General features: G+C 37.3%; 2 protein-coding genes across 3 annotated transcripts; both read right to left on the bottom strand.

Annotated features, from left to right (window-relative positions):
- Window positions 1–46: 46 nt before the first annotated feature.
- On the bottom strand, window positions 47–12322 carry LOC142983731 (uncharacterized). Of its 2 annotated transcripts, none has more exons than XM_076130748.1 (9): window positions 12165–12322; window positions 10674–10735; window positions 8550–8802; window positions 7669–7886; window positions 7139–7333; window positions 3116–3229; window positions 2734–2897; window positions 984–1084; window positions 47–429 (listed from the first exon to the last, which is right to left on the bottom strand). In XM_076130748.1, the coding sequence occupies exons 1-8, from the start codon at window positions 12211–12213 to the stop codon at window positions 1033–1035; spliced, it is 1107 nt and encodes a 368-aa protein (XP_075986863.1). In that variant the 5' UTR covers window positions 12214–12322; the 3' UTR covers window positions 47–429; window positions 984–1032. The 2 variants fall into 2 exon arrangements, with proteins under 2 accessions (XP_075986863.1, XP_075986862.1); XM_076130747.1 differs by having other exon boundaries at window positions 47–550; window positions 12165–12321.
- Window positions 12323–14308: 1986 nt separating this feature from the next.
- On the bottom strand, window positions 14309–24239 carry LOC142983400 (cytochrome P450 4V2-like). The gene is made up of 11 exons (XM_076130235.1): window positions 24061–24239; window positions 23239–23328; window positions 22714–22824; window positions 21683–21769; window positions 21050–21229; window positions 20059–20255; window positions 19307–19364; window positions 16496–16685; window positions 15834–15985; window positions 15162–15341; window positions 14309–14463 (listed from the first exon to the last, which is right to left on the bottom strand). The coding sequence occupies exons 1-11, from the start codon at window positions 24209–24211 to the stop codon at window positions 14309–14311; spliced, it is 1551 nt and encodes a 516-aa protein (XP_075986350.1). The 5' UTR covers window positions 24212–24239.
- Between the last annotated feature and the right edge of the window lie 97 nt (window positions 24240–24336).

Here is a 24336-nt window from a genome sequence, read left to right as displayed (position 1 = left end):
TTGTAAAAAATTAAGGTTTTTAGTAATTAAAATAAATTTAGGCCTTGAAACATATTTATTTATTTATGTACCTATAGAGATAGACTAGTGTATGGAAAGGAAATACTATTCATGAATAATATTTCCCCAAAATAACATGTTACTATATTATTTAGGTGATCTTCAATGTTGATATGTTGATATCTGCACCAATAGCGAACTAGTCGAAGGGACGGCACGCATAGAGTTGCCAACCGACGTACGTATAAAATAGAGTAGTAATGTACTATAAATCATGAAGGTGTACACTGTAATTACACTAATAGAGTAGACCAGGTAGGTACTTTACTTTTTACATAATGTTTATTGTATTGCAAGTCACCGGATTGTAGTACATCATGCACTATAGTACATGATTCTCTATAGGTACGTATTCTTTATTTATTTCCTCTGAAATCAAATAATATACTGTATTTCGTCAAATAAAAGTTGGCAATCCTAGGCCCGTCTCTCTTGTGATGCTATTTAATAATCCACATTTTATCCATACTCAACTTTTGTCTATACACACCTGAAAAGGAATAGTTTAATAGCCAGTAGTATTACCCACCAGGAATTTAGATACGCGGTGCGGATCAAGCCTAAACTCCTCATAACTCAAAAACTATCTTACATTATCACGTAAAATTTGGTGCATTCATTGAGATTTGCGAGAACATGCGCATTTATTTTTGTAGGACATCTCGTATACCTATCTTAAAACAATTTTAAAAATGTTTCATTTCGTTAGAACATGACATTTATAATCTCAATTACGCTAAGAGAGGTGTCACAAACTATTATGTTCGATACGATATTGGCACACATTTTGATATCAGTTCTTTTGTCGGTAGACCCATCAACCAACTTTCTCTAAGCCTTTAACATTTATGTTTTTGACTGGTCGTTATAAATAGAAAGATTTTCTTTCTAACGAAAAATAAACATATTAATCAGAGTCTTACATTCTCTGACATGCTAAAAACGTTCCAAAGCGTTATCCCGGTGGTCATCTTAAACAACGTCACAGGGTTTTTTATCACCGCAGTTCATAGTTTCTCCCGGTCTGAAAGAAATGTAGGTATATTAGCTGCTGTGCTGCGGAGCCCCGGAGCCGGAGACGGAGCCGGAGCAGCGCCTGGAACAAGTGACCCTGCGCAGTGCGTAATAATCCGATCCCCGAGACGAGCCACGTTGCGGACTGCGGTCCCACGGAAACCATAACGTGCTACACCACCACATACGCGTGAGCACTTTAGTCCGCTCAAAGAATACTCCAAAAGCGGGTGTAGAATGCGTGAAAGGGATCCTAATCAATTTCTTTAGAAATTGGTTAAGGATGCTTAGAGAATAAGCATACTAAAAATCCCCGCTTCCACGGGGGGCGCCGGAGTGGGGGGGGGGGGTTAAAGTTCCCATTTTTTAGTTTTTCACTAATATCTTTAAAACGGTTCGTTGTAGAGAAAAAGTGTCTTCTACATAATGAAAGATGATAAAATTGTCTACAACTTTTGTTATACACACTTTATCGAAATTCTCATCAGTATTCGAGCATCACGCTCCGAAATAGTCAAAAATTTTGTTATCCAGTAAGCGATAACCACATAATCAAAATCCAAAATTTCAAGTCTGCAGGTCATTTAGTTCCGAAGTACCAGTATACCCCGCTGGGGTAGACTGCTCAACGCAATTTCGGGCCTTAATAGCTACAATAATTATAATGTAATTTCTAGGCCGTAGCGTTGCATTAGCGCTGTTTTCTATGGTTGTTGATAAGAGAACCTTTGAAATATCATTACTTAATAAATTACGCTAGGGGCACTGATTTGTTTTTAACCGACTTAAAAAAATGGGGAGAATCTCAAGTGACCTGTATTTTTCACGTTACCTCCTCACTTTTTATTGGATGGACTGATTTTAATGGAGCTTTACTTGTTTTAAAGATGGTGCTTCCATACAGGTCTTAATTTGATTGAAGTCAGACGAGTAGGTACCTACTGTACCTAGTATTTCTATTATCTCTAGAAACGCGTGAATTTCTCTGCATTGATAGTTATTATTAACACTTAACACAAAAACAGGAGTGTTATAAGTTCAACGTGTCTGTCTGTTTGTCTGTGGAATCATAACTCCGGAACAGATGCAAGATTCTAATTAAGTTTTTTTTTTATTAAAGGTAACTTATGAGCGAGGGGTCTTAGGCCTGTTTCATAAAAATGGGTTGAGCCGTTTAAAAGTTGTAGGGGATGAAAGTGAGGAGATTAACCGAATGTCTGCAAATATACTCGGAAGAGGTCTCAAATAGCTTTGTACGATGAGAAAGTTGGTAGTGGGAAAATGAGAATGCCATCAAAAACATTCTGTAAAAACCCCTGGTCTAGCAGCTCAGTCTCTCTGCCGTAAAAAGTTGTGAGATCTGTGTAATACCAAGTTGATTAATCTATTTAGTCTCTACTTAAAGGACCTTCTGTCTGAAGTTATTACATAAGTTATTATCTTGCCAATATTAAAAATATTTTACGTTTGAAACAAATACATCGACCTGGCAGACGACCTAACCTCTTATTTTATTAAATTTTATTTTTTACTTTTTTGTATGAATATCCTAATAGTTTTAAAAATCGATCCACAGCTTCTTAAATCCAGCACATTAAATCAAATAATCTCTATCAATTTTCTATTCTTTTGTTAATAATAAATTAATTTGATACTTACTTTGCTGCCATAACACAACTAAGCATATCTTTATCAACATTAATAGCATAGTAAATAAAGGGACCAACACATTCCATTTGGCTGTTGACTAGCGCTCCTATTACGATACCAGCGAGGGTTTCTACCCCGTTAATCCAGGTCACTAAGGGTGACCCGTTGTCATTCTGGAACAAAAAGAACTAATTAATAAGGATGTCCTGACAAAATATCTTTTATTACTATTGAATATTGTTATTGACAGCGAACTTTTAAGTGCATAATACACAGCTTAGGATTGGCGCACTCTTACACGGTTAAGGCTCGGCTGTTATATTAGTATGATTTAAGTTATACCTAACGTATACTTCAAACATTGCGTATTAATAAAAACAGGGATTCTTACCTGACATGGTCCGAAATATTCTCGTCTTGTATTATTCCATGGTGAGCCGAAATACGCAATTGTTTGATTAGGAGGTAGAGCATTTACGTCCATTACATAAAATTGAGGTTCAGTCTAAAAAAAAGAAGAGTGCTATACTGTTCGAACACGATTACGACTGACGATCGATAGCAGCGATCGACAGCGACGCGACGGTCCACTACGAGTAAAAATAACTGTCGATCGACGTGCAGTCTATTGCCCATCAATCTTATATCTATAGGAAGATGTCAATTACCTACGTAGCAAAATTGTATTCACTGATGCCAGTGGCGTAGCGTGATTGTCGGCTGCCCGTGGCGGAAGACGATTATACAGCCCTCTTATTTGGGTGTTGGCAGTTTATCTTTTCAATAGCGTTAAAACTCATACAAAGAAAACGCTATTGAAACCGGGGTTCAGGCAGGCTTGATTTCCTATGGTTACCTTCTTTTCCGGTCTCGTTTGCATCGATACCAGTTTACAGTGTAAAGCGGTTGACTAACTGCTGCATCCGCGATACATGATAAAACTAGCTGACCCGTGCGACTCCGCTCGCGTGAATGTCGTGCTGTTGCATTCGTTGCAGCTCACTTAGACCTAGATACTTTCAAAATAATATACCTACCTACCTACATGCAAATGCTTTAACAACTTTTTCGCTTTGACCTATCCTTCTGACCGTACCCGTCTTCTCTCATGTTCCTGTCGGCGCCCGCGTACCTACCTGCTATATAGCGTACGCGTATGGAACCGCGCTAAAGTTCTTTACCCGCGAAATCATGTAGGTATCTACGATGATACGGCCGGCGCGAGCGCCGCGATCATTTTATATTCATAAGATATTGTAGATAATTTAATTTACCTGTCATCCCGTCATATGATACATAATGCATAAAAATTTTGATTGACATTATTTTTTTTTTTAAATAAAACAATACCAAATAAGTTTGGTGCATGTTGTAAAATGGATTGCAACGCCATCTATGATGTGTATGTGTAAACTCAGGTACATATTAAATAATGCACTTTGAAATAAAATGGATTGCAACGCCATCTATTATGTGTACCTATATGTAAACTCAGATTCATATATTATGAAATAAAATTAATATTAAATTATACAAAACTCTACCCAAAATGTATAAAAAATGTTTAAAAAGTACTTTGAAACGTAAAACAGCCGCAAAAAGTACTGTCTCCGATGAGGTTTGATCCCTCACCAAAATGATTAAAAATTAATACCGGATCTATAAACCAATACGCCACAGCAACACTTTTAGAACTAGCCAAAATTATCGCTTATATTTTTATGTCACCTGTGTACGATTTTTACTATATATTTGCAATTTTCTAGAAAACTAAGAAATTTTATGAGATAAAAAGTATCCTTTAACTTGCTCCACTACTTATTCTATGCATATACCAAATTTCAGTGCATTCTATCCGGTAGTTTTTACGTGGCAGCGTAACATACAGACGGAGGACAGACAGACACACAGAAAAGAAAATTATAAATTGCAGATTCGGTATCAGTATCCGTTACTAAACATCCCCCATTGGTTTTTTTTTTTATATATTCAATGTACAGAATTGACCTCTCTACAGATTTATTATAAGTATAGATAGGTATAATACATTATTATAGACTGATATATTGCTTACCCGTCTCGATTTAGGCCAGGCAAGCACAGAAAATACAGACAGACCTATCTGCGCCGGAACTCTTCACACGCGTAATAATGTATTGTATACTTGCGATGATTTGTCCGAAACCGTGTAAACCGTAAGAATTTTTTAAAAATAATCCTTTCTTTATTTTTAAAGTCTTTTAAATGCATAGGATCACATATTCTGTTTCATAGCTATCTAATTTATTTCCATAATGCAACCAATAAATTTAGTAAATAATGTGTTATGAACTGCAACGCCATCTGTTAGTTGCGGCGAACAAACACAATTGCTTGGTTTGCCATCTGGACTCCTAAAGAGAGTTGATGCGAATGTTGTGAAATGTATTGCAACGTCATGTGGGTATGTTCTTTTCAGGGAAACGCAGGTTCAAACGGTTTCTACTTATTTTTTGCAATTTTCTGGAAATCTATGAAATTTTATGCGATAAAAAGTATCCTATAAGTTGTTCCACTACTTATTCTATGTTTATACTAAATTTCAGTGCATTCTATTTGGTAGATTTTACGTGATGCCGTCACATACAGACGGATGACAGACAGACAGAAAAAAAAAATACAGATTCGGTATCAGTATCTGTTTCTGAACATCCCCCATTGTTTTTTTTTAAATGTATTTAATATACAGAATTGACTCTTTACAAATTTATTATAAGTATATACAACGTGTCCCAAAACTTAACGTCAAAACGAAAACCTGAGCCAGGCCTAGTTGTGTTGGCTCTCAAAAAATATTTCAAAAAAATCTATCTCATGTAGTTTTAAAATGACAACCATTTTTGTAAAATTGCCACCCTCGGTTGGTGGTCGGCGAAAATCGCGCAGTTGCGCAACAATTGTACTGCGGCACGCCGCCGCTACCAACGCCTCCGCAGGAGGCGTCGCCGACCCCCAGACGCGGAGTCGCAAGAGGCGGAGCTGTACGAGAAGTACAGAGCGGCGAAGAAGGCTCTGTCAACCGAGATCAGCAGGGCCGAAACCGCCGTCTGGGGCACACTTCTGGAGGCATTGGATACTGATCCATAGGGGCGCCCGTATCGTTGGGTCAGGGGCAAACTTCGCCCCTGGGCCCCCCCACTAACGCAGCCTGTTGCTGGACGTTGCATCTCCTATCGTGTTGCTGGACGAGGTGGGCAAGCTCTTCGATCGCATTCTTGCAGACCGCCTCGTCGCACACCTAAGTTGTGTCGGGCCGGATCTAGCGGACCAACAATTCGGGTTCCGCAAAGGGCTTCACAATCGACGCTATCGCACGCGTTAGGGCCCTGGCGGAGGACGCAGTAGCTCAGGGAGAGGTCGTCTTGGCGGTGTCACTCGACATCGCCAACGCCTTCAACACCCTCCCCTGGAGCAGCATACGGGTGGCACTCGAATGTCACCGAGTGCCACTCTACCTCCGCCGCATTGTCGGGGTTTACTTAGAAGGAAGATCGATTGTCAAACCCGGGACAAAATGGTTGGATAAGGAAAGTGGTGTCTTGTGGGGTTCCACAGGGGTCGGTTTTAGGCCCACTCCTGTGGAACATTGGGTACAATTATGTACTCCGCGGTACGCTCCCGCCGGGCGTCGGTATATTCTGCTATGCCGACGACACGCTGGTCACAGCCCGAGGAACGACGCTACCGGACGCGGAGGTGCTGGCCATAGCTGGGGTCGCACAAGTGGTTGCTCGCATCCGGCGGCTGGGTCTGGAGGTGGCACTCGAAAAATCGGAGGCCCTGTTTTTCTATGGGCCCCGACGTCGCCCGCCGCCAGGATCCAGCATCATGGTAGGCGGAGTCAACATCGGCATCGCACCGTCGATGAAGTATCTCGGCTTGACTCTCGACGGCGGATGGGACTTCACAGCCCATTTCAATTCGGGGGAGGGCAATCCTCATGCCCGCCCCCGCTCAAACTAGGGCCTGCATTAAAAGCGGGCCGTCACCGGCTGGGACGCAGAGTATCCGATTGGAGGTACCGCGTCCTGGCCACCTTATAGTGACTGTAGAAGGAACACCGTCAGGTTTTTAGTCGGTATGCCCACGTTAGCCGGAACGCCTTGCCGGCGGGAGAGCCCGACGGACCCCTGCTTTCCTCCCTGGGGCGGGATATGCAGTAATGCATGTTCTTGACGCAAAAAAAAGAAAAAAAAAACGTTTTTCGTTTTACGTTGAGTTTTGGGACACGTTGTATATATTCTTACCATCCATAATTGATAGATCATTTTTTTATTTAGGTATAGTTTGGTAGAATTGGTAGCACCCACAATCTTTATACTGAGGGTTAACCACTGTAACTGAAGTTCTATTTATGCGTTTGGTTCATACTTACTTGGTTAATTATAGAATCGGGATGTCCGTGTCGCCGGGTTATATTTTGACCAGTTACACCTATACTTCCTTTGCCATCGGTGCAAACTCTATAAAGAATATCTAATCGATGGCTGGTGAAACAATACGATGGGTCTACTATTTTAGTTGCCACCCACATAAGGTCTTCACTATTTATGTCAAAACTATAACCTTCCTGAAATCAAGTAAAAGTTTTCTTTTAGTAATAATTTTATAGCCTACGGCGGCATACCTATTAAAATATTTGCGTTAACCTTTTTGTAGCAAGTCTATAATAATAATAAAAATGTGATAATTTATCTACAAAGATACAATATTTTCACTATTATAAAGAATTTTACAAATAAAAAGCCCATGAGAGACTTGGAGACTGTGCTAGGGTAGCCCCGCGGTACAGTAACTATGCTACAATACATAAAATTTGTTATTTCTCACAAATTTAACTTAAATGTAAAAAGTGTCAATGGTTACGTTGATAGGTTTTACAGAAAGATATGAAAGTCAACTTACGGGTCTATAATATTTCTTTGATCCCCATCCTAGCACGATGACGTCAGTTCCCGCAGTAAGATGGTCCATAATATAGGGAATTTGAGTCGGTGTATATGAACAAAATTGTTTGAACGCCGCGTTTGAGAAGTCGTAAGGTTGATCAACTAATGCTACACCGGTGGCCCGAACAGCCCAGTTTTTTAGGCGGTAGTAAGTTAAATTATTTCGGTCAAAATCTGAAATATAATAAGCATCAACGCGTTTAACATTCAGTTTTTTACTTACTTTGTAACGCTACACGACATATAAGTAGACAAATACTTTAACCTTTTAACGCAAATTCGCCGCGATTTTTTCGCGCAATGTTCCGTCCACAAGGAGCGTGGATCGAATCTATGGGCACCTAGTGATTCGGTAACACGTGAATCGATATGCGGCAAATTCGTCTCTTCTGGACACGATCCTAAGAAATCCGTGCCTCGGAGAGCACGTAAAGTCGTTGCCGGTCGCCGGTCGCCGCGCCGCCGCGCTGTCCAGCGCCTGAATTCTCACTGGTCGTGTCGGTTTAGCCCGTCACACCGGGTTTGTGCACACACTTTCGAATTAGCTAAGTCTTGTTAGTTGAGTCAAAGATTTAAAATTGTAAAAAAAATACATTTTTCATAGAAGCTTTTTTATGCCACAGATCGCAGAAAATATACTTAGATTAAATCATACCCAACAATTTGTTTTGTATTTAGTACATTTTTAGGGCAATATTTTTTTCCCAATTCTTTTTATTTTAAATGTTTAGTTTGACCATAAGGGAGGCCGGACACTATTTGACACTAACTTCTTTTAGCATCAGCAATCGGCGTTTAAGTCGCCTGCCGGAAGCTACATAATAAATAAATACTTACCGTTTTTATAACATTTTTCTACAATTTTCCTTCTAGCCAGTCCACTAGCAATACACGGATCGTTGTGTTTGTCAGAAGCGTTCGGTACATACTTTCTATAACCGGCTACGGCGTACAGAGTTCTTTTTACTTGCAAACATATTCTTGCAGTTACAATAAGTCTATTTGTTATCAATGCTCCCCCACATAACGCTTTGGTATCTCTTTCTATATCATCTGCACGTGTGACATCCATGTTCCATACTATGTACACCTGTTAATAAATCAATAACTTGGTCTCAATTTCGAGAGGAGATCATTACCCTGCAGTAAGTTATTATTTGGAAAAAAATGTCACGCAGATTATGTTTTTAGCGGAAGCACACTACCTTGTATAAAGCAATGTTACTTCCCACGTTTGTCCATATGTCTTTTGTAAACTCATACTTTTTTAAAATAGGTAGATTTAAGAGGAAGGTTTATATATTACTAGCTGACCCGTGCAGCTTCGCTCGCGTGAATTTCGTACTGTTGTGCTTATTCGTTTGAGCTCGCGAATTACGAAGCGCTCGATACACCTACACATAAATATGCTAACAACTCTTTTGTCATCTAATGGGTGCTGACGAATGCGACCCGAAGGGCACACAATATGACACAGGTAGGGATTGCAATCCAGTCCGGCGGATCCGGCGTGTTTCTAGACCTACTGGATCCGGCATTGATGCAACGGATCCGGTGCCGGATCCGATAAACCTCTAAATCGCAAAAAGATAATCCATAATATCATATATTATGTTAAGGCAGAAAGAGCCTTTTCAGCCACGGGTTATATTTGTAGTTCTATCAGAAGCAAATTAGGGGATAGACCTATCAATATTATGTTACCTTAGATTTTTTTCAGACACAAAAATGATTGTTTTACTAATTCAAGTACTTGAACTTTACACTGCACTGCAGCAAATAAATGTTTTTTTTTTATGAATGACTAAAGTTGATTTTATAAGCACATATTAGAAATGTTTGATTGTTAAGTCTAATTATCATGTTGTTGATTGTTGTCAATAACTAAACTGATTGTTCTGTTATTTAAAATAGTTTCATATTTTCGTTAAGTAAAATCCAAAACATGGGCAGTGATAGCCGAGGTCGCAGGTTCGAACCCGAGGAAACACACCAATGACTTTTCGAAGTTATGTGTGTATTAGAAATAATTATCACATGCTCCAACGGTGAAGGAAAACATCGTGAGGAAACCTTGCATGCTTAAAATTTGTTTAATACAATTATTGAGGGCATGCAAAGTCCCCAACCCGCACTTGGCCAGCGTGGTGGACTCAAGGCCTAATCCCTCCCTCATTACGGGAGGAGACCCTTGCCCAGCAGTGAGACATTAATGGGTTAAATTTATTATTATTATATTATATAAAATCCAAAAAATATAAAGTTATTATTGCTCTAGTCTAGTAGGTAGTAAGTACTTACAGATAATTACATTAATAACTAAGACTGATAATTTAATTACTTAGAATTTGTAGTTTTATCTCAATTTCATTCGGTAAAAACAAAATAATAATGAATACTAAAATGTTATAATTAAAGATGATATTATTCTTCGTGATAAAATGTTTTATATCTATTTTTTTTTTAATCAAAGTACATTTACCCTCAAATACATTTGCCCATACCTCCCATTCATCAAAAATGGCGAACTATGTATAAAGTTTATAAACACAAAGCAGTTTCTAATCCGGCCGGACCCGACCGGATCCCGCCGGATTGGCGTCAATCCGGTAAAATCCGGCCGGATTGAAAATCATACCGGATTGCAATCCCTAGACACAGGCTCAGGCAGGCCTGATTTCCTGCGGTTACCTTCTTTTCCGTTCTCGTCTGCATCCGTACCAGTTTACAGCGTAAAATACACGTAGACGTAGACGTACTACAAGTACACGGCGGGCGGTGGACACGCAGCTAAGTAATTTAATGTAAATGTATGTCCCGCTACTTCGGCGCCGTCTTCGCGTTGTCGGTGACGCATGACGTCACGGTGACGGCGGCGGTGGACAAAGAGCGTAACGTGAAGTTATTTTGTATTGAATTTGACTAATAGGTCTTATATTTCTGAAGTAAATAGTATTTTACCATGTATGGCTTGTCAGTATTCAGTTTTTGTCCGCCAACGATTCGTCTTTGACATACTGTGTCTGAAATAAATGCATTATTGTGTAAAGTAAATGCATACAATGATGAACTAACTCGCAACCTGTTCGCACTTTGTTATAGGCGTAAAAAGATAAAAAGAACTACATATCGAACAAACAAACTTGTACAATATAGGTATACAAGTAGGATATCTGGGGGCATGGCAGTGCCCCCGCAAGTCGAGCAAAAAAATGTGGCACGGCCGTATCATCTTTTCTCGAATCATCATCATCTTTTCTCGAAGCAATTCATTCAGGCTATTTTCGACCCCCTATAATTTCGTTGGGGATGAAACAAGAAGCCTGAATTTAGCAACTTATCAGTCATTGTATAAACACAGTATATTTTAAATTTCAGTCAATTTGAACCAGTAGTTTAAAACTGACAACTTGTTAAAGTTTCTGAATTTTGTCACTCACTGACTCACTGACTCACTGACTCACCGATCATCAAAAGTCTAAGGTACTTTTAGCTGACATAGAAGCTTCAAATTTAGAATACAAATAGAATTTAGTGTCTTAATCATAGGAAAACTTCAATATTTTCTAATTTCAGTCCAGTTTTCTTAATACATTAACTGCAAGAATAACTTTGTAATCCCATATAAATGTATAGGATTACAAGGTTAAATTTGCAGTTAATGAATTATTGTTACTGTAGTATAATAGAAAATAATAGGTGTATATAGGTACCTACTATATGAGGCATAACTTAAGGGTGTTAAGCCCATGAAACTGAACAACATTTCCATAGGAAAATATGTTGAATTATGAAAAAAAAACGTCTTTCCATACAAATTGGACTTATGTTCACTTTACAAAAAGAAGTGAGATGCCATCAAAAACATCCTGTAAAAAACCTCAAGTCTCGCTGCTTAGTCTCTCTGCCGTAAAACGTTGTGAGATCTTTGTAATACCAAGTCGATTATTCTGTTTAGTCTCTACCTAAAAGACCTTTTGTCTTAAGTTATTACATAAGTTATTATCATGCCAATATTAAAAATATTTTACGTTTAAAACAAATAAATCGACTTGGTCATCGCATGAAAACACAAATTCACCATTTAAATTTCAGGAGCATTAACTTCTATAAGATACTCACCTCAATCATCATATTCGGAAAGACTCTAGTGAGGAATTCGGTTGATGGCCCGTCGTGCTGTGCACTACTGTGCAGTGTGATACATACTAATAATCAAACCATGCGATGGCCAGGTCGATCTATTTGTTTTAAATGTAAAATATTTTTAATATTGGCATGATAATAACTTATGTACCTAATAACTTAAGACAAAAGTCTGTCTTTTACGTAGAGACTTAACAGATTAATCGACTTGGTGTTACAAAGATCTCACAACTTTTTACGGCAGAGAGACTAAGCTGCGAGAATTGAGGTTTTTTACAGGATGTTTTTGATGGCATATATACTTACAGCTCACGAAGGATAACGATAAACAAAATAAACATATTTTTAACAACATTAGTATTTTGTATTATAATGTGTAGGCACTCAAAAAGTCAAAGAGACAGTGTCAAGTTATAATTATTTACGAGTAGGTATAAATTCATAAGTTTCAGATTAAAATTGTTATCAGCAAAATGTTTATGGTCTCAATGAAAATGAAACTGCTTTAATATAAAAATAACGTTATTGGGCGATAAAATTTCACGATTTGAAATGTGGCTCAAAAGCAGAGGAAACGTTTTACTGACTTCTTATTGCGTTTACAGATTAAGGGCCTTTTGAGAAATATGCGTAAACTGTTTTTTTTTTGTAAATTAAGCGAAGTTGGCACTCTAGTCACTAAAAAAATATGGTCGTCTTTTGCTATTGGTTATGTGAAAAGCTATTGCTATGAATGCTATTGGCTATTGTTAAAAAAAAACGTGTCACGAGTAAAAAATACAATTTGATTAAATAGACAAAATAGGCAAAAGGAAATCGAAAATATAATGTTAATTCATTCAAGAAGTTTTTTTTTATTTGCACGAGTAATAACCAAAATCACGTAGGACACTTGTCGCGCGTAGCATCGCGTCGCATTACGTCGCGTCGTGTTGCGTCGCGTCGCGTTGTATTTGTCGCTCACGCAGGACACCGTGTTAAACCGTTGGAACAAGTGATAATTATTATTTCCAATACACAAATAGCTTCGAAAAGTCATTGGTGTTTTGCCTCGACCAACTCGGGTTTGAACCTGTAACCACTTGAGTGGGAGGCTATAGGAGCATAAGATGACACCTGCCATTTTATACCACTAAGCTATCACCGCTACTACTGCTGCGTAAAAATTAATAAAAAATAAAATTGGTATTAAAGTGATTTTTATTTAGGTTTTGTTTTTACCAATTTTGATGTTTTTTTTATTTGAAAGCTAGTGCTAGCCGTGTGGTCCCATTTCAATCCCGGTAAATAGGGGTGGAAAATTTTGAAATAAGGGATGAAAGATTGTATGTCATTTACAGAGATAAAACTCTGAAACTTTGTATTCGAGCATTTGGTAAGTATATCGCAGATATTCGCTTAGTATTTTGTATTAAGATAAAAGGTGGAAGGTGTTGAAATAGGAGATGAAAGTTTGTATGGAATTCCGTCATTAATAGAGATAAAACCATGAAACTTTGTATTTAGGAATTTGATACATTTTTGTAGGTCTAACCATATCCAGAAATATTAGTTATTCAGATCCACAAAAAATAAAAAAATGGACATCAAAATCAAAAATCGACATGAAACTCCAAAACAAACTAAATAGTCAAAAATAATAATATTTAAAACTACATTTTATGATGTAGTTACGAATATTGCTATTTTTGGAGTCGGTGTCAGCCAAAGAAACATTGTAGTAGGTAACGTATAAAGCAAAAATAAGCACGACTGGCTGTACTTAGGTAGGTAATTATGCATTGGTATGAACATAATATAATATAATGTATGTATATGTAGTTCTGACTTACAAACTTACACCGGCTGACACCGACTCCAGAAGTAACAATATATTTTGTAACTACCTTAAGTAATGTACCTAGTTACTTTACATATATTATTATTTTTTGACTTTTTCGTTTGTTTTGGAGTATTTTATGTTTGAAGTCAATTTTGGTTTTTGTTATTTTTTTTACATCCTCTCAGAGTTTTAATCTTTAACTAGCTGTGCGCCGAATTTTCACTCGATCGCCTGTGCATAGATCTCCAGACTTCAGACTATCTTGACTACATTAATTATGTCAATCTCTTGTTCTTTTTTCAAGTCAAAGATGGAGAAACAAAGAAAATAAACGTCAATCAATTTTATATATTAGATTTTTAATAATATAAACCTATATATTATTAAAAATCTAATATATAAAATTCTCGCGTCACAGTTTTCGTCGCCATACTCCTCCGAAACGGCTTGACCGATTCTCATGAAATTTTGTGAGCATATTGACTAGGTTTGAGAATCGGCCAACATCTATTTTTCATACACCTAAGTGACACATTTTTTTTATATGGCAAAGCAACGTTTGCCGGGTCAGCTAGTATTTATATAAGATACAAGTAAAACACAAATTCTGAAAATTGTATCATAAGGTTTATTTTCTTCGTTCAACAGTGATCACGTGTCCGGATTGTGGACGGAGAAGGGAATCCATTTTCAATGTCAGCTCGCTGATGTCAGCAGATATTTTGTAAGTGCGCAGTAGATGAACCAAAATTACTTTCATAGACATCGTCGCGTAGGGTTTACCTGATAATAGAAATCTAGTTATTCTAGTTAAGAACCGTATAGCTATTTTAGTATAAGCTCCTGAATAAATACACCCGTTTAGAACCCACTACGCAACGTGCATCTACGTTGACTTTCTTGCTCCAGGCTCTAAATAGATCGTTTCTCACATATTTAGGCCGGCATTAATCGGCCCAGCCGGGCAGTAAAATGGAATATATATTTAAATGTACGGGAAAATGTTGCTTGACATCACAGCGCCCGAACGAATACTGGATGTGACGACTGGACCCGAAAGAACTACCCGCTCGGTATAAACCAAAATCTAATGCAGTTACGGGTCGGCTTTTTCGTTCCACAAATAAAGCCTAATCGCATGATTGGTTGAGCCAAATTAATGACCCGATTGATGCAAGCCGATTAAGTGCAGTAAATGTTTTGTTGTCCTATAATCACTGCCGAACCGATAATATTGGTCCAAAAATGTGTGAAGCAAGCCTAAGGTGAACGTAAAAGGTACTACAATAAACTGCTTTTCATGGAAAGAATTAACAATAAGCACCTGTCATTCGTTAGCTCAGTTTTTATAGTGCATACAGTCCAACGACAGAAGGTTGAATCATAAGAAACAGAAACGCTTGTCTACTTTAAAAAAATAATTTACTTTGGCATAAAGCGCACTATTTTTTGTGAAAATAAAATAAAATGGTAAAAATTACCAATGCAAGTACGTTTGCCAATACCAAAGCCGGCAAAAGCCTTTTGAAACTCTGGCAAGGCCAAAGGGTCTTGCCATCTCTCAGGCCTAAATTTGTTGGCATCAGGTCCCCACATCGAATGTCTCTGAACACTCCATGCGTCAATCATACAGTTAGTCCCAGCTGGAAATGTGTAATTTTCTGAAACAAAACATCAGCACCACTATTGACGACTTTTCTGGACCAACTGCATTAGTCTTCATTACAAAGCTTTTTAAGCTGTACTCTTTCCCACTTATGCCACTCTAATCTACGTCACAATATATCGCTACGGTTCCATACCCGAGGATAAAAACGAGAATCTATAAATAAAACTCCGCTATCCGTATGTCTGTCATCAGGCTGTATTTCACTTTATACTTTTTAATAAATTAATATTATTATTTATCGTGATATCTTTGTTCTATCATGTAATTAGGCGGCCGCTTAATAATACTTTAGATGACCGTCTTATGTTTTGAAGACCTCGTTCAAAGTTAGCAGTTTACAATTGGTGGCGACTTAAACAAAGTCATTCAATGTCATTTCAATTACTTTGGCACAATAATTGCCACTGCTGAAAACAAAAAATCAACCCTCACAAGGTTGCAAACACAATTTTTTATGTCTCTAAAAAGAATAAAACTATCTTACTTAATTTGATGTCTTTCAAAGCCACTCTTGGGAAAGCAGGCGCAATGGGATATAAGCGAAGACTTTCCTTTAAAATACATTCCAAGTAGGTCAGTTTTGGAAAATCTTCCTTCTCGACGTCTCGTGACGAATCTCCCATTATTTGAAGTATCCTGTAGATGAAAGAAGTGTTATAAATTAAATCAATTAAATCTATTTCTGAAGTGGGAGTGAGCTGGCCGTGTTTTATGGCATGCATTCGGAGAGACGGATGAGGCTGGTAATAGATTGGACACCACACGATGGACATCATTGACGAGGCCAGTTGTAAAGTTGCGGTCGTATTCTCCGGTCGCGGTCTCGCTTGCAAACCACCGTCTTTCGTCTTTAGAATTATGTAAATGACTGGCTAACCCGCGCAACTTCGCTTGCGTCACATACGAGAGAATTAATCAAAAATTTCCTCGTTTTGTAACCTTTTTTACTGCTGCTCTGCTCCTTTTGGTCGTAGCGTGATGATATATAGCCTTATAGCCTTCCTCGTTAAATGGGCTATCAACATTGAACGAATTTTTCAAATCGGACTAGAAGTTCCTGAGATAAGCACGTTCAAACAAACAAACTCTTCAGCTTTATAATATTAGTATAGATGTTTCAAAATTCAAAAGGTATTTAACACTTACTCCTGATAAGCTTTCTCTTGCCTTGCAGCATCTGAGCCTAACAGCATCAATGTGTACGTTAGCGTGGTCGCCGACGTGTCATGGCCGCCAAATATGATCGTGTCTATTTCTTCCTTCATCTCCTTCTCAGTCAATAGACCCTTGTCCAATGTAATCTCTAATATTGGGTCTAAAAGCGGTTGGAAATTATCTGAAAAGAGTATCGATAAATAATTCTTACATCATTCATACATAACAACACAACCAATAGGTGTGTAAAATACACTATACAGGGTGTCCCAAAACTCAACGATAATCCGAGACAGGATGAAAGGCCAAGTCATACCGGTTCTAGGAAAAATAAAAAAAAAATTCCATATCACTTAGTTCAGCAATAATAGACACTTTTCAAAAAAGTTGCAATTCCACACCCTTGGTCGCATTTTCAAGTCCTGTGATCACCAATGTCACAATTTCGCTGTGTTTTTTTCAATTTCGTGATCTTCATTAAATATGCTATTAATCTTAAAACAAATTAATGCACAAAACATTGTTAATTTAATAAAAAACGTTAAGTTTTAGTGAGTCATGGTTCACAAAAATTTCGTTAGTTAACTTTGACGCTTCATATTGAAAAAAAAATGTAATACACTACCCTTGGCAAGTTATTTCAAAAGTTGGCGCATTTAATCAAGATTTCAAAATGGTGCAACACTTGCCACTTTTCTTGCCATTAAAACTGTTATTTTTATTTGAACGACGAGTATCCCCGAAAATGGATCGGACGGAGTGGTACAATTGTATGGCCTCCTCGTTCCCCCGATCTAAATCCAGTAGATATTTTTTACTGGGAATGCATAAAAGAAAAAGTCTATTCGAAATCAATACAAAATCTATCAAAACTTTGCCAGAAAATTGACACAGCGTCAGAAGAAATAAATGCAAGGAATTTTGCTTGACTGGTGCAAAGGTCTTTTGTAAGGCGTTGCAGAGCCTGTATTCGTGCTAGAGGACAGCAATTATTTTTAGTAAAGAGGTAATTGAGTCAGTGCATATCCAATATTTAATGTAATAAACATAATAGGTAAAAATAATTTAAAAAAAAAGAATGAACGAACCATCGTTTTTATTTAATTATTCTCCTTAAACTAACGTTGTTCCGAATTGTTTTCCTCTGGCACGAATACAGGCTCTGCAACGCCTTACAAAAGACCTTTGCACCAGTCAAGCAAAATTCCTTGCATTTATTTCTTCTGACGCTGTGTCAATTTTCTGGCGAAGTTATGATAGATTCTGTATTGATTTCGAATAGACTTTTTCTTTTATGCATTCCCAGTAAAAAATATCTACTGGATTTAGATCGGGGGAACGAGGAGGCCATACAATTGTACCACTCCGTCCGATCCATTTTCGGGGATACTCGTCGTTCAAATAAAAATAACATTTTTAATGGCAAGAAAAGTGGCAAGTGTTGCACCATTTTGAAATCTTGATTAAATGCGCCAACTTTTGAAATAACTTGCCAAGGGTAGTGTAGTACATTTTTTTTTCAATATGAAGCGGCAAAGTTAACTAACGATATTTTTGTGAACCATGACTCACTAAAACTTAACTTTTTTTATTAAATTAACAATGTTTTGTGCATTAATTTGTTTTACGATTAATAGCATATTTAATGAAGATCACGAAATTGAAAAAAACACAACGAAATTGTGACATTGGTGATCACAGGACTTGAAAATGCGACCAAGGGTGTGGAATTTCAACTTTTTTGAAAAGTGTCTATTATTGCTGAACTAAGTGATATGGAATTTTTTTTTATTTTTCCTAAAACCGGTATGACGTGGCCTTTCATCCTGTCTCGGATTATCGTTAAGTTTTGGGACACCCTGTATATACCTGTTTCGCTATATACCTAACGCCATATTCTTAAAAATATGAAGTTATGAAAGGCTTATAAGAGTTTTGTTTCTTTCACTCCTTAGCGAAATGAAAAAGAGAAAACATGTTTGTGATAAGAGGGCTACAATTTTAGTCCTACCAAGTATATTCTTGGCATGTTACCAAACCACGGGTACTATTGAGAAATTTACTTAGGTATATAGTAAAAACCAATAGTTCTCTGCCTGACCCAGGAATCGATCGCGAGATATTATCATCAGCAGTGAATCAAAGTGTAAAATTTTATTGAACAATTGGATATTAAAGATTGTAGGCCAGCTTTTTTTTTCTGCAGCCAGCATACGAAAGTGAGGAAAAACAACAAATACACTTTTATAATATACTAGCTGACCCGCGCAACTTCGCTTGCGTCCAATAAGAGCGAATGGGTGGAATTTTTCCCCGTTTTTGTAACATTAATCAGTGGTACTCTGCTTCTTTTGGTCGTAGCGTGATCATATATAGCCTATGTCCTTTCTCGGGTATCAAAATATCTCCATACCAAATTTCATGAGAATTGCTTCAGTAGTTTAGGCGTGATTGAGTAGCAGACAGACAGATAGACAGACAGACAGAGTTACTTTCGCATTTATAATATTAGTATGGATTAATAACTAGAGGCCGCCAGTGACTTCCTCCGCGTGGAACCCTTTTCCATATAAATCCCGATCTTCATATAATCCGATCTCCGGGATAAAAAGAAGCCTATATGTTATTTTGGATCTTCAGCTACCTACGTACCAAATTTCATAGTAATCGGTTCATTAGTATTTGCGTGAAAGCGTAACAAACATCCATACATACATACATTCTCACAAACTTTCGCATTTATAATATTAGTAGGATACTAGCGGCCGCCCGCGACACAGTATACACATATTTCTTACTTACCTGCGTAAAACTGATTTTCTTTCAACTTTTTGATTTCAGCCTTTCTATTTTCGAGTATCTAAAAAAATTAGTTGTTTAAGATTATAATCATAAACATTCCGAGGATATTTTTAAAATGGCAGTATATTGTTTCATCGCGCCGGTTATGCCCGAAAGTGTAGGCAAATGTGTATCAAAGAGGTACTTATCGGGTATATTACCAAGCCCTGGGTTACTATGTTGCGAATAGTAATGGAAATAAGAAAAAAACCAATAGCACTTTTTTCAACCCAGAAATTGAACCCGAACTCTCGTGATTAGCAATTGCATGCACTACCTCAGAGGCGAGAGATATGAACAAGTGTTTTTGAAAGATCACACTCGATTCCCGGATCGGGCAAAGTGCTGGTTGTCCTTCCTTATTTAATTTAAAAATATAATAATATAAGGGAATTGACGCACACACACATTTCACCTTGGAATGCCTAACATTTCGTTGCAGGTTACACTCGCCACGGTCGAAGGCTGACTGGAGCAGTGATGACAGGATTCCTTGTATTTCCCGTATCCTTTTATGTATTTATCTTGCAACGGAAAAGTTTAAAATGTATAATTTAAAATAGCTTTCCCGGAGTTTGGAAACGTCTCCGGTAAATTGTAATAGGCTCGCCCCCTAAAGGCAAAATGTGGTCGTATTTCATATACCTCCACCTGCATCTTCAAGTATAACTGCTGCGATTTTATGCAAGTATTTTAATATAAACATAACTCACCGTCGTAGAAAGGTTGTGCAACCCATTAATGATTTTATCCTGCCTCTTCTTAACTGATGAGAAGTAGAATACAGCATCGCTGATCAGCCAAGATTTGACGAAACGTTCGAACATTGTGCCAAATATTGCTCTCAAAGATGCTGCGTATTCGTTAACTAGATCCTGACGTTCATCTGCATCTAAACCCAATGATGTTTCTGTAACAATTATTAAACATATCTTTCTATTCTTTTTACAGAACGCGCCTAAAAGCTAAGTGTGTCTAATTTATCGGCCAGAGATGCCTCTATCTATGTATCCATCCGACCATAAAATTGAAAAATTCGGGCATACGATCCCATCCTACCAGAGCAATTGAGCCATTGTCAACTCTTTCCTCACAGCTACAGTGTTCCAAAGTCCCGCATGCACGCATCACGGCCCTAATTTCCTTTCTCTTTGCCTGTTAAGCGCATTCCCATGCTGGTTGTAAAGCATCAGCCAAATCAGTATATTTTTATATAAAGTATGTTAATGAAGACAAACATTTCAAACACATTTTTTTTTATCATTTTTCATTATTCATAATTTAAAAAAACCTAAACTCTACAGCTAGTTCTAATTCATATTATTTAAACAAATAATAATCTAAAATATACAAAACATAAATAAAAAAAGAAAGGAAAATTGCGCTATACGTCGGAGTACTCCTCCGTATCGCTGTTTACCGGGAACGTTTCCAGAATACTGGTAGCTTTGCCACGTTGTACGGCAATTCTAATTCTTAGTGCTGAATAATAGCTAGCATTCTTGTCACGGCAAGTGTCGACCAGGCGATTTACCAAATCTTTGAAGTTTATGTTTATAAGGTAACTCGGGAGAATTGTGTCTTTACTGTCTTTTTTTAACATGGGGTTGAAATCATACGACTTGGTTCACGGTTATGGTAAAAATTGCTACTACTAGAGCTACTTTTTCGTACTTTCTGATAGGTTAATCTTATACAACTTACTGCAGATCGTTTCCAAGTTGTTCTTTAAGAGTAAAGGTTCAGGGTTGAAAGTTTTTTTCTGCGATTCAAACTCGTTCATAAGACGTTTAGCTTGTTTGTTGAAGACTGGTATCAGACCGTCTAGTATCCGCTGAGTGAACGCTAGATTCATGACTTTGCGATGCGCTCTCCAAGTAGGACCTAAATAAAATACAATCATTATTCATTGACCACACATTTTTTATAGCAGTGAACTTTTGCAGATTGCATTTTGGATTTACATACATACATATTTTACATTACATATTTTAATACCAATCAAAGGATTTTCTATAATCCCTAACTGCATACTTTGGCATTCCAAATCCATTCTTTGAAAATACACGTACACAGTTGGCGCTTGTGAGTTTAACGAAGTTATTAATAGGTCCGTTCTGCTTATGCTAGGCAAAAGGCTTCCCTCTTTCTTTCCAAATCTCCCTTTCCTGAGTGCACTTGTGACACGTTTGTCCAACTCTTTGTCCCGTCGGTTGTTAAAAGAGGTTATCTGGCCATAGCAAGTGTACTCGTCGACATAGTCTATGACGTGCCCGTCTACCTCGACCCTACGTTTTGTGTTGTTGGTCATAACCTGGGTTTTTGTACGGTTCTTACTTAGTCCAATCTGAAGGCTTGCCGTGCTTAGATCTGTGAGCATTGATTCGAGTTCCGATGCCGAAAAAGAGAAGTCGACGATGTCGTCTACAAAACAAAGGTTTGTTAACTGTTTAACACTTACAACTATGTTTTTTTTGCCATAACACCGCCAGGCTCCCGAAAATTTCTTCGAGGGTGCTGGTAAATAATTTGGGAGATAGCGGGTCTCCCTGTTTCACGCTTCTTTGGATTTGGAATGATATTGTTGTCTATTGCTTTGATGAGTTTGATGTATGAAGGTTCGTTTCTACATAGTATCTTTAAGTAGGACTTGGATAGAGTGATGATTCTATGGCGGAATGAGTAATGCTGTCAAAAGCTTTGGAATAATCCACGAATGCTAAATATAAAGGCTTATAAAACTCAAAAACCTCTTCTATTATCTTATTTCTTTAATACTCCTGCTGCACTCAGTCTACTCGTCACGTTACCCATTGATTGATGATGATGATTGATGTTTAATTTTACTAAATAATGAAAGTTACGCACAAAGTTGATCTCAATAATTTTACTTACTTAATAAAAAGTTAAGATTTTTTAATTTAGATTGTTTAATACAATGTTTTCCTGGTCCATTCAGTTATGGTTTTACTTAGTAATTATTATTAAACTTTTTGATACGGTTTTTTTTACCAAAAAAGTACAATTAACCATTTTTATTTGTAAAACTGTGTTTAATTTTTGACATATTTTTATAATATTGGTTCAAATTTTGAATGCAAAAGGGACTTATATGCTTTTTTCTCTTAATGGGTAACATCTATTACAAAGTTTATTTTGTAGATAGATAGAGCTAAAAAATACGCATCTAATGATATATTAATATCTTATATTTAATAAATAAATATATGAAATATTATAAAAAAACAGTTTCAAAAATTTGTTTTGGCTCTCCTGTAAAATTTATAGATTTCGATTTGTGGCCCTTTTGTATTGAAGGAGCGATGTGTCCGCTAATGTAGATGGCTGCACGGATGTTTTTGACTTACCTGTTGCGGTCAAGAGTCCGTTACCTAGCCAAGGCTTGGCGATTTTGAAGGTAAAATTCTTGTCTACAGAGGAATTAGCTATCGTATATGCGTCTTCAGGATCTGTGACATCTGAAAAAAAATGTTTTTTATCTTTGTATGGGGGATTTGTATAAGGGTGACTAGATACTAGCAGGTAGCAAAATGTTTTTGTTTTAGCCCACAGTTAAACGCACTCACCGGTCGCTAAACAATCGAATAGGTAAAGTAGAGCTTAGCACGGACATTCTATAGATGGGTGACCACGTACTGGTATTTGAATTGAGGGGTTCCGTGCTTCAGAGACGTAAAAAGTCGGTACTCGTTTTGACAATTAAGATTACAGTCGTTTAGACATGTCAAAGTCTTAACTACGGACGGTTTGACCACTAATTATACCTATGATAAAGAAATTAATATAATGGTGATTTTATTTTTAAACTTTGGTTTAAAACTTGATTTAATAACTACTTGTATTACGCCTTGCTTATATAAAATATCACTCACAGTATATCGGCCGTGGACCCAAAGAGAAAATTATAACTCCTCCTTTTGCCATACAATATTTTGATATATTTTTGTAGAAATCCCAGATTTCTGAAAAAGAAAACAATTACTAAGTAGTCCAGTTTTCAATGAACCATAAGTAACAACAAAATTTCGTAATTGTAATTTCCTCGGGATGGCTGAACCGACCACTGAGAGGTCAAGCACAGGACACCGAGGTCTACAACCTCAATTTCCGGGAAATCTCTGAGAAATTCACAAAAGATAAACTCAGACAATACTTTATTGGTCAACCCAGAATTGAAACCTAGGACTTCTACTCGGCAATCGCATACACTACTGAATGCGCTACAAAGATAGTCACTGAATTATTATGTAGATTTATTAGAATAGCCGGGACCTGACTGAGCGAGCAGATCCGCGAGGCAATATCTAGGTCTCTTTTCTTTCAGATCGAAATGAGCGGGACCGAGATATTGCCTCGCGAGGCTGCTCGCCCAGTCAGGGCCGGCTAATGCCTAGTGGCCGTCTGCGAGCACGGCATATGTAACCCGAAACGTCAGGTATTCCAAGATGAAATGCGTGTTCGCGTAAATTCCCGTATTCTGGTACATCAAAAACTAAACGTGAAAGTTTAAAGTAAAGGTATATACTAACCCTCTTATTCATAAAAATATATGAAGTTATGAAAGGTTTATAAAGAGTTTTGTTCCTTTCATTCCTTAGCGAAATGAAAAAGAGAAAACATATTTCAGTAGTTTTTATCTAAAATAGGTTTATAGCGTCTTTATGAATAAGGGTATTAGATTATAAAATACTTACTTGTCGGGTCACATTGAAACATCAAATGCACGTGACCAATAAACGGTAGCCAACCGGCGTACAATGGAGGTGTTTTAGACGATAAATGATAACTTAGATAACGAACTAACCACATAAGACCACAACATGTTAATAGAAATAAAATAAACATCTTGAATGAAATAGTAAGAATTCAATTACAACGCTTAATGTATATGGAACTAAAGAACGATATGAAATAATTTTTGGTCACTCATCTATTTAAATAAGTGCTGACTAGAAATATAGACGTCATCA

The sequence above is a fragment of the Anticarsia gemmatalis genome, chromosome 24, assembly GCF_050436995.1.
Source record: "Anticarsia gemmatalis isolate Benzon Research Colony breed Stoneville strain chromosome 24, ilAntGemm2 primary, whole genome shotgun sequence".
In the NCBI taxonomy this organism is placed as follows: domain Eukaryota; kingdom Metazoa; phylum Arthropoda; class Insecta; order Lepidoptera; family Erebidae; genus Anticarsia; species Anticarsia gemmatalis.
This window is presented reverse-complemented; position numbering and strand designations above follow the sequence as displayed.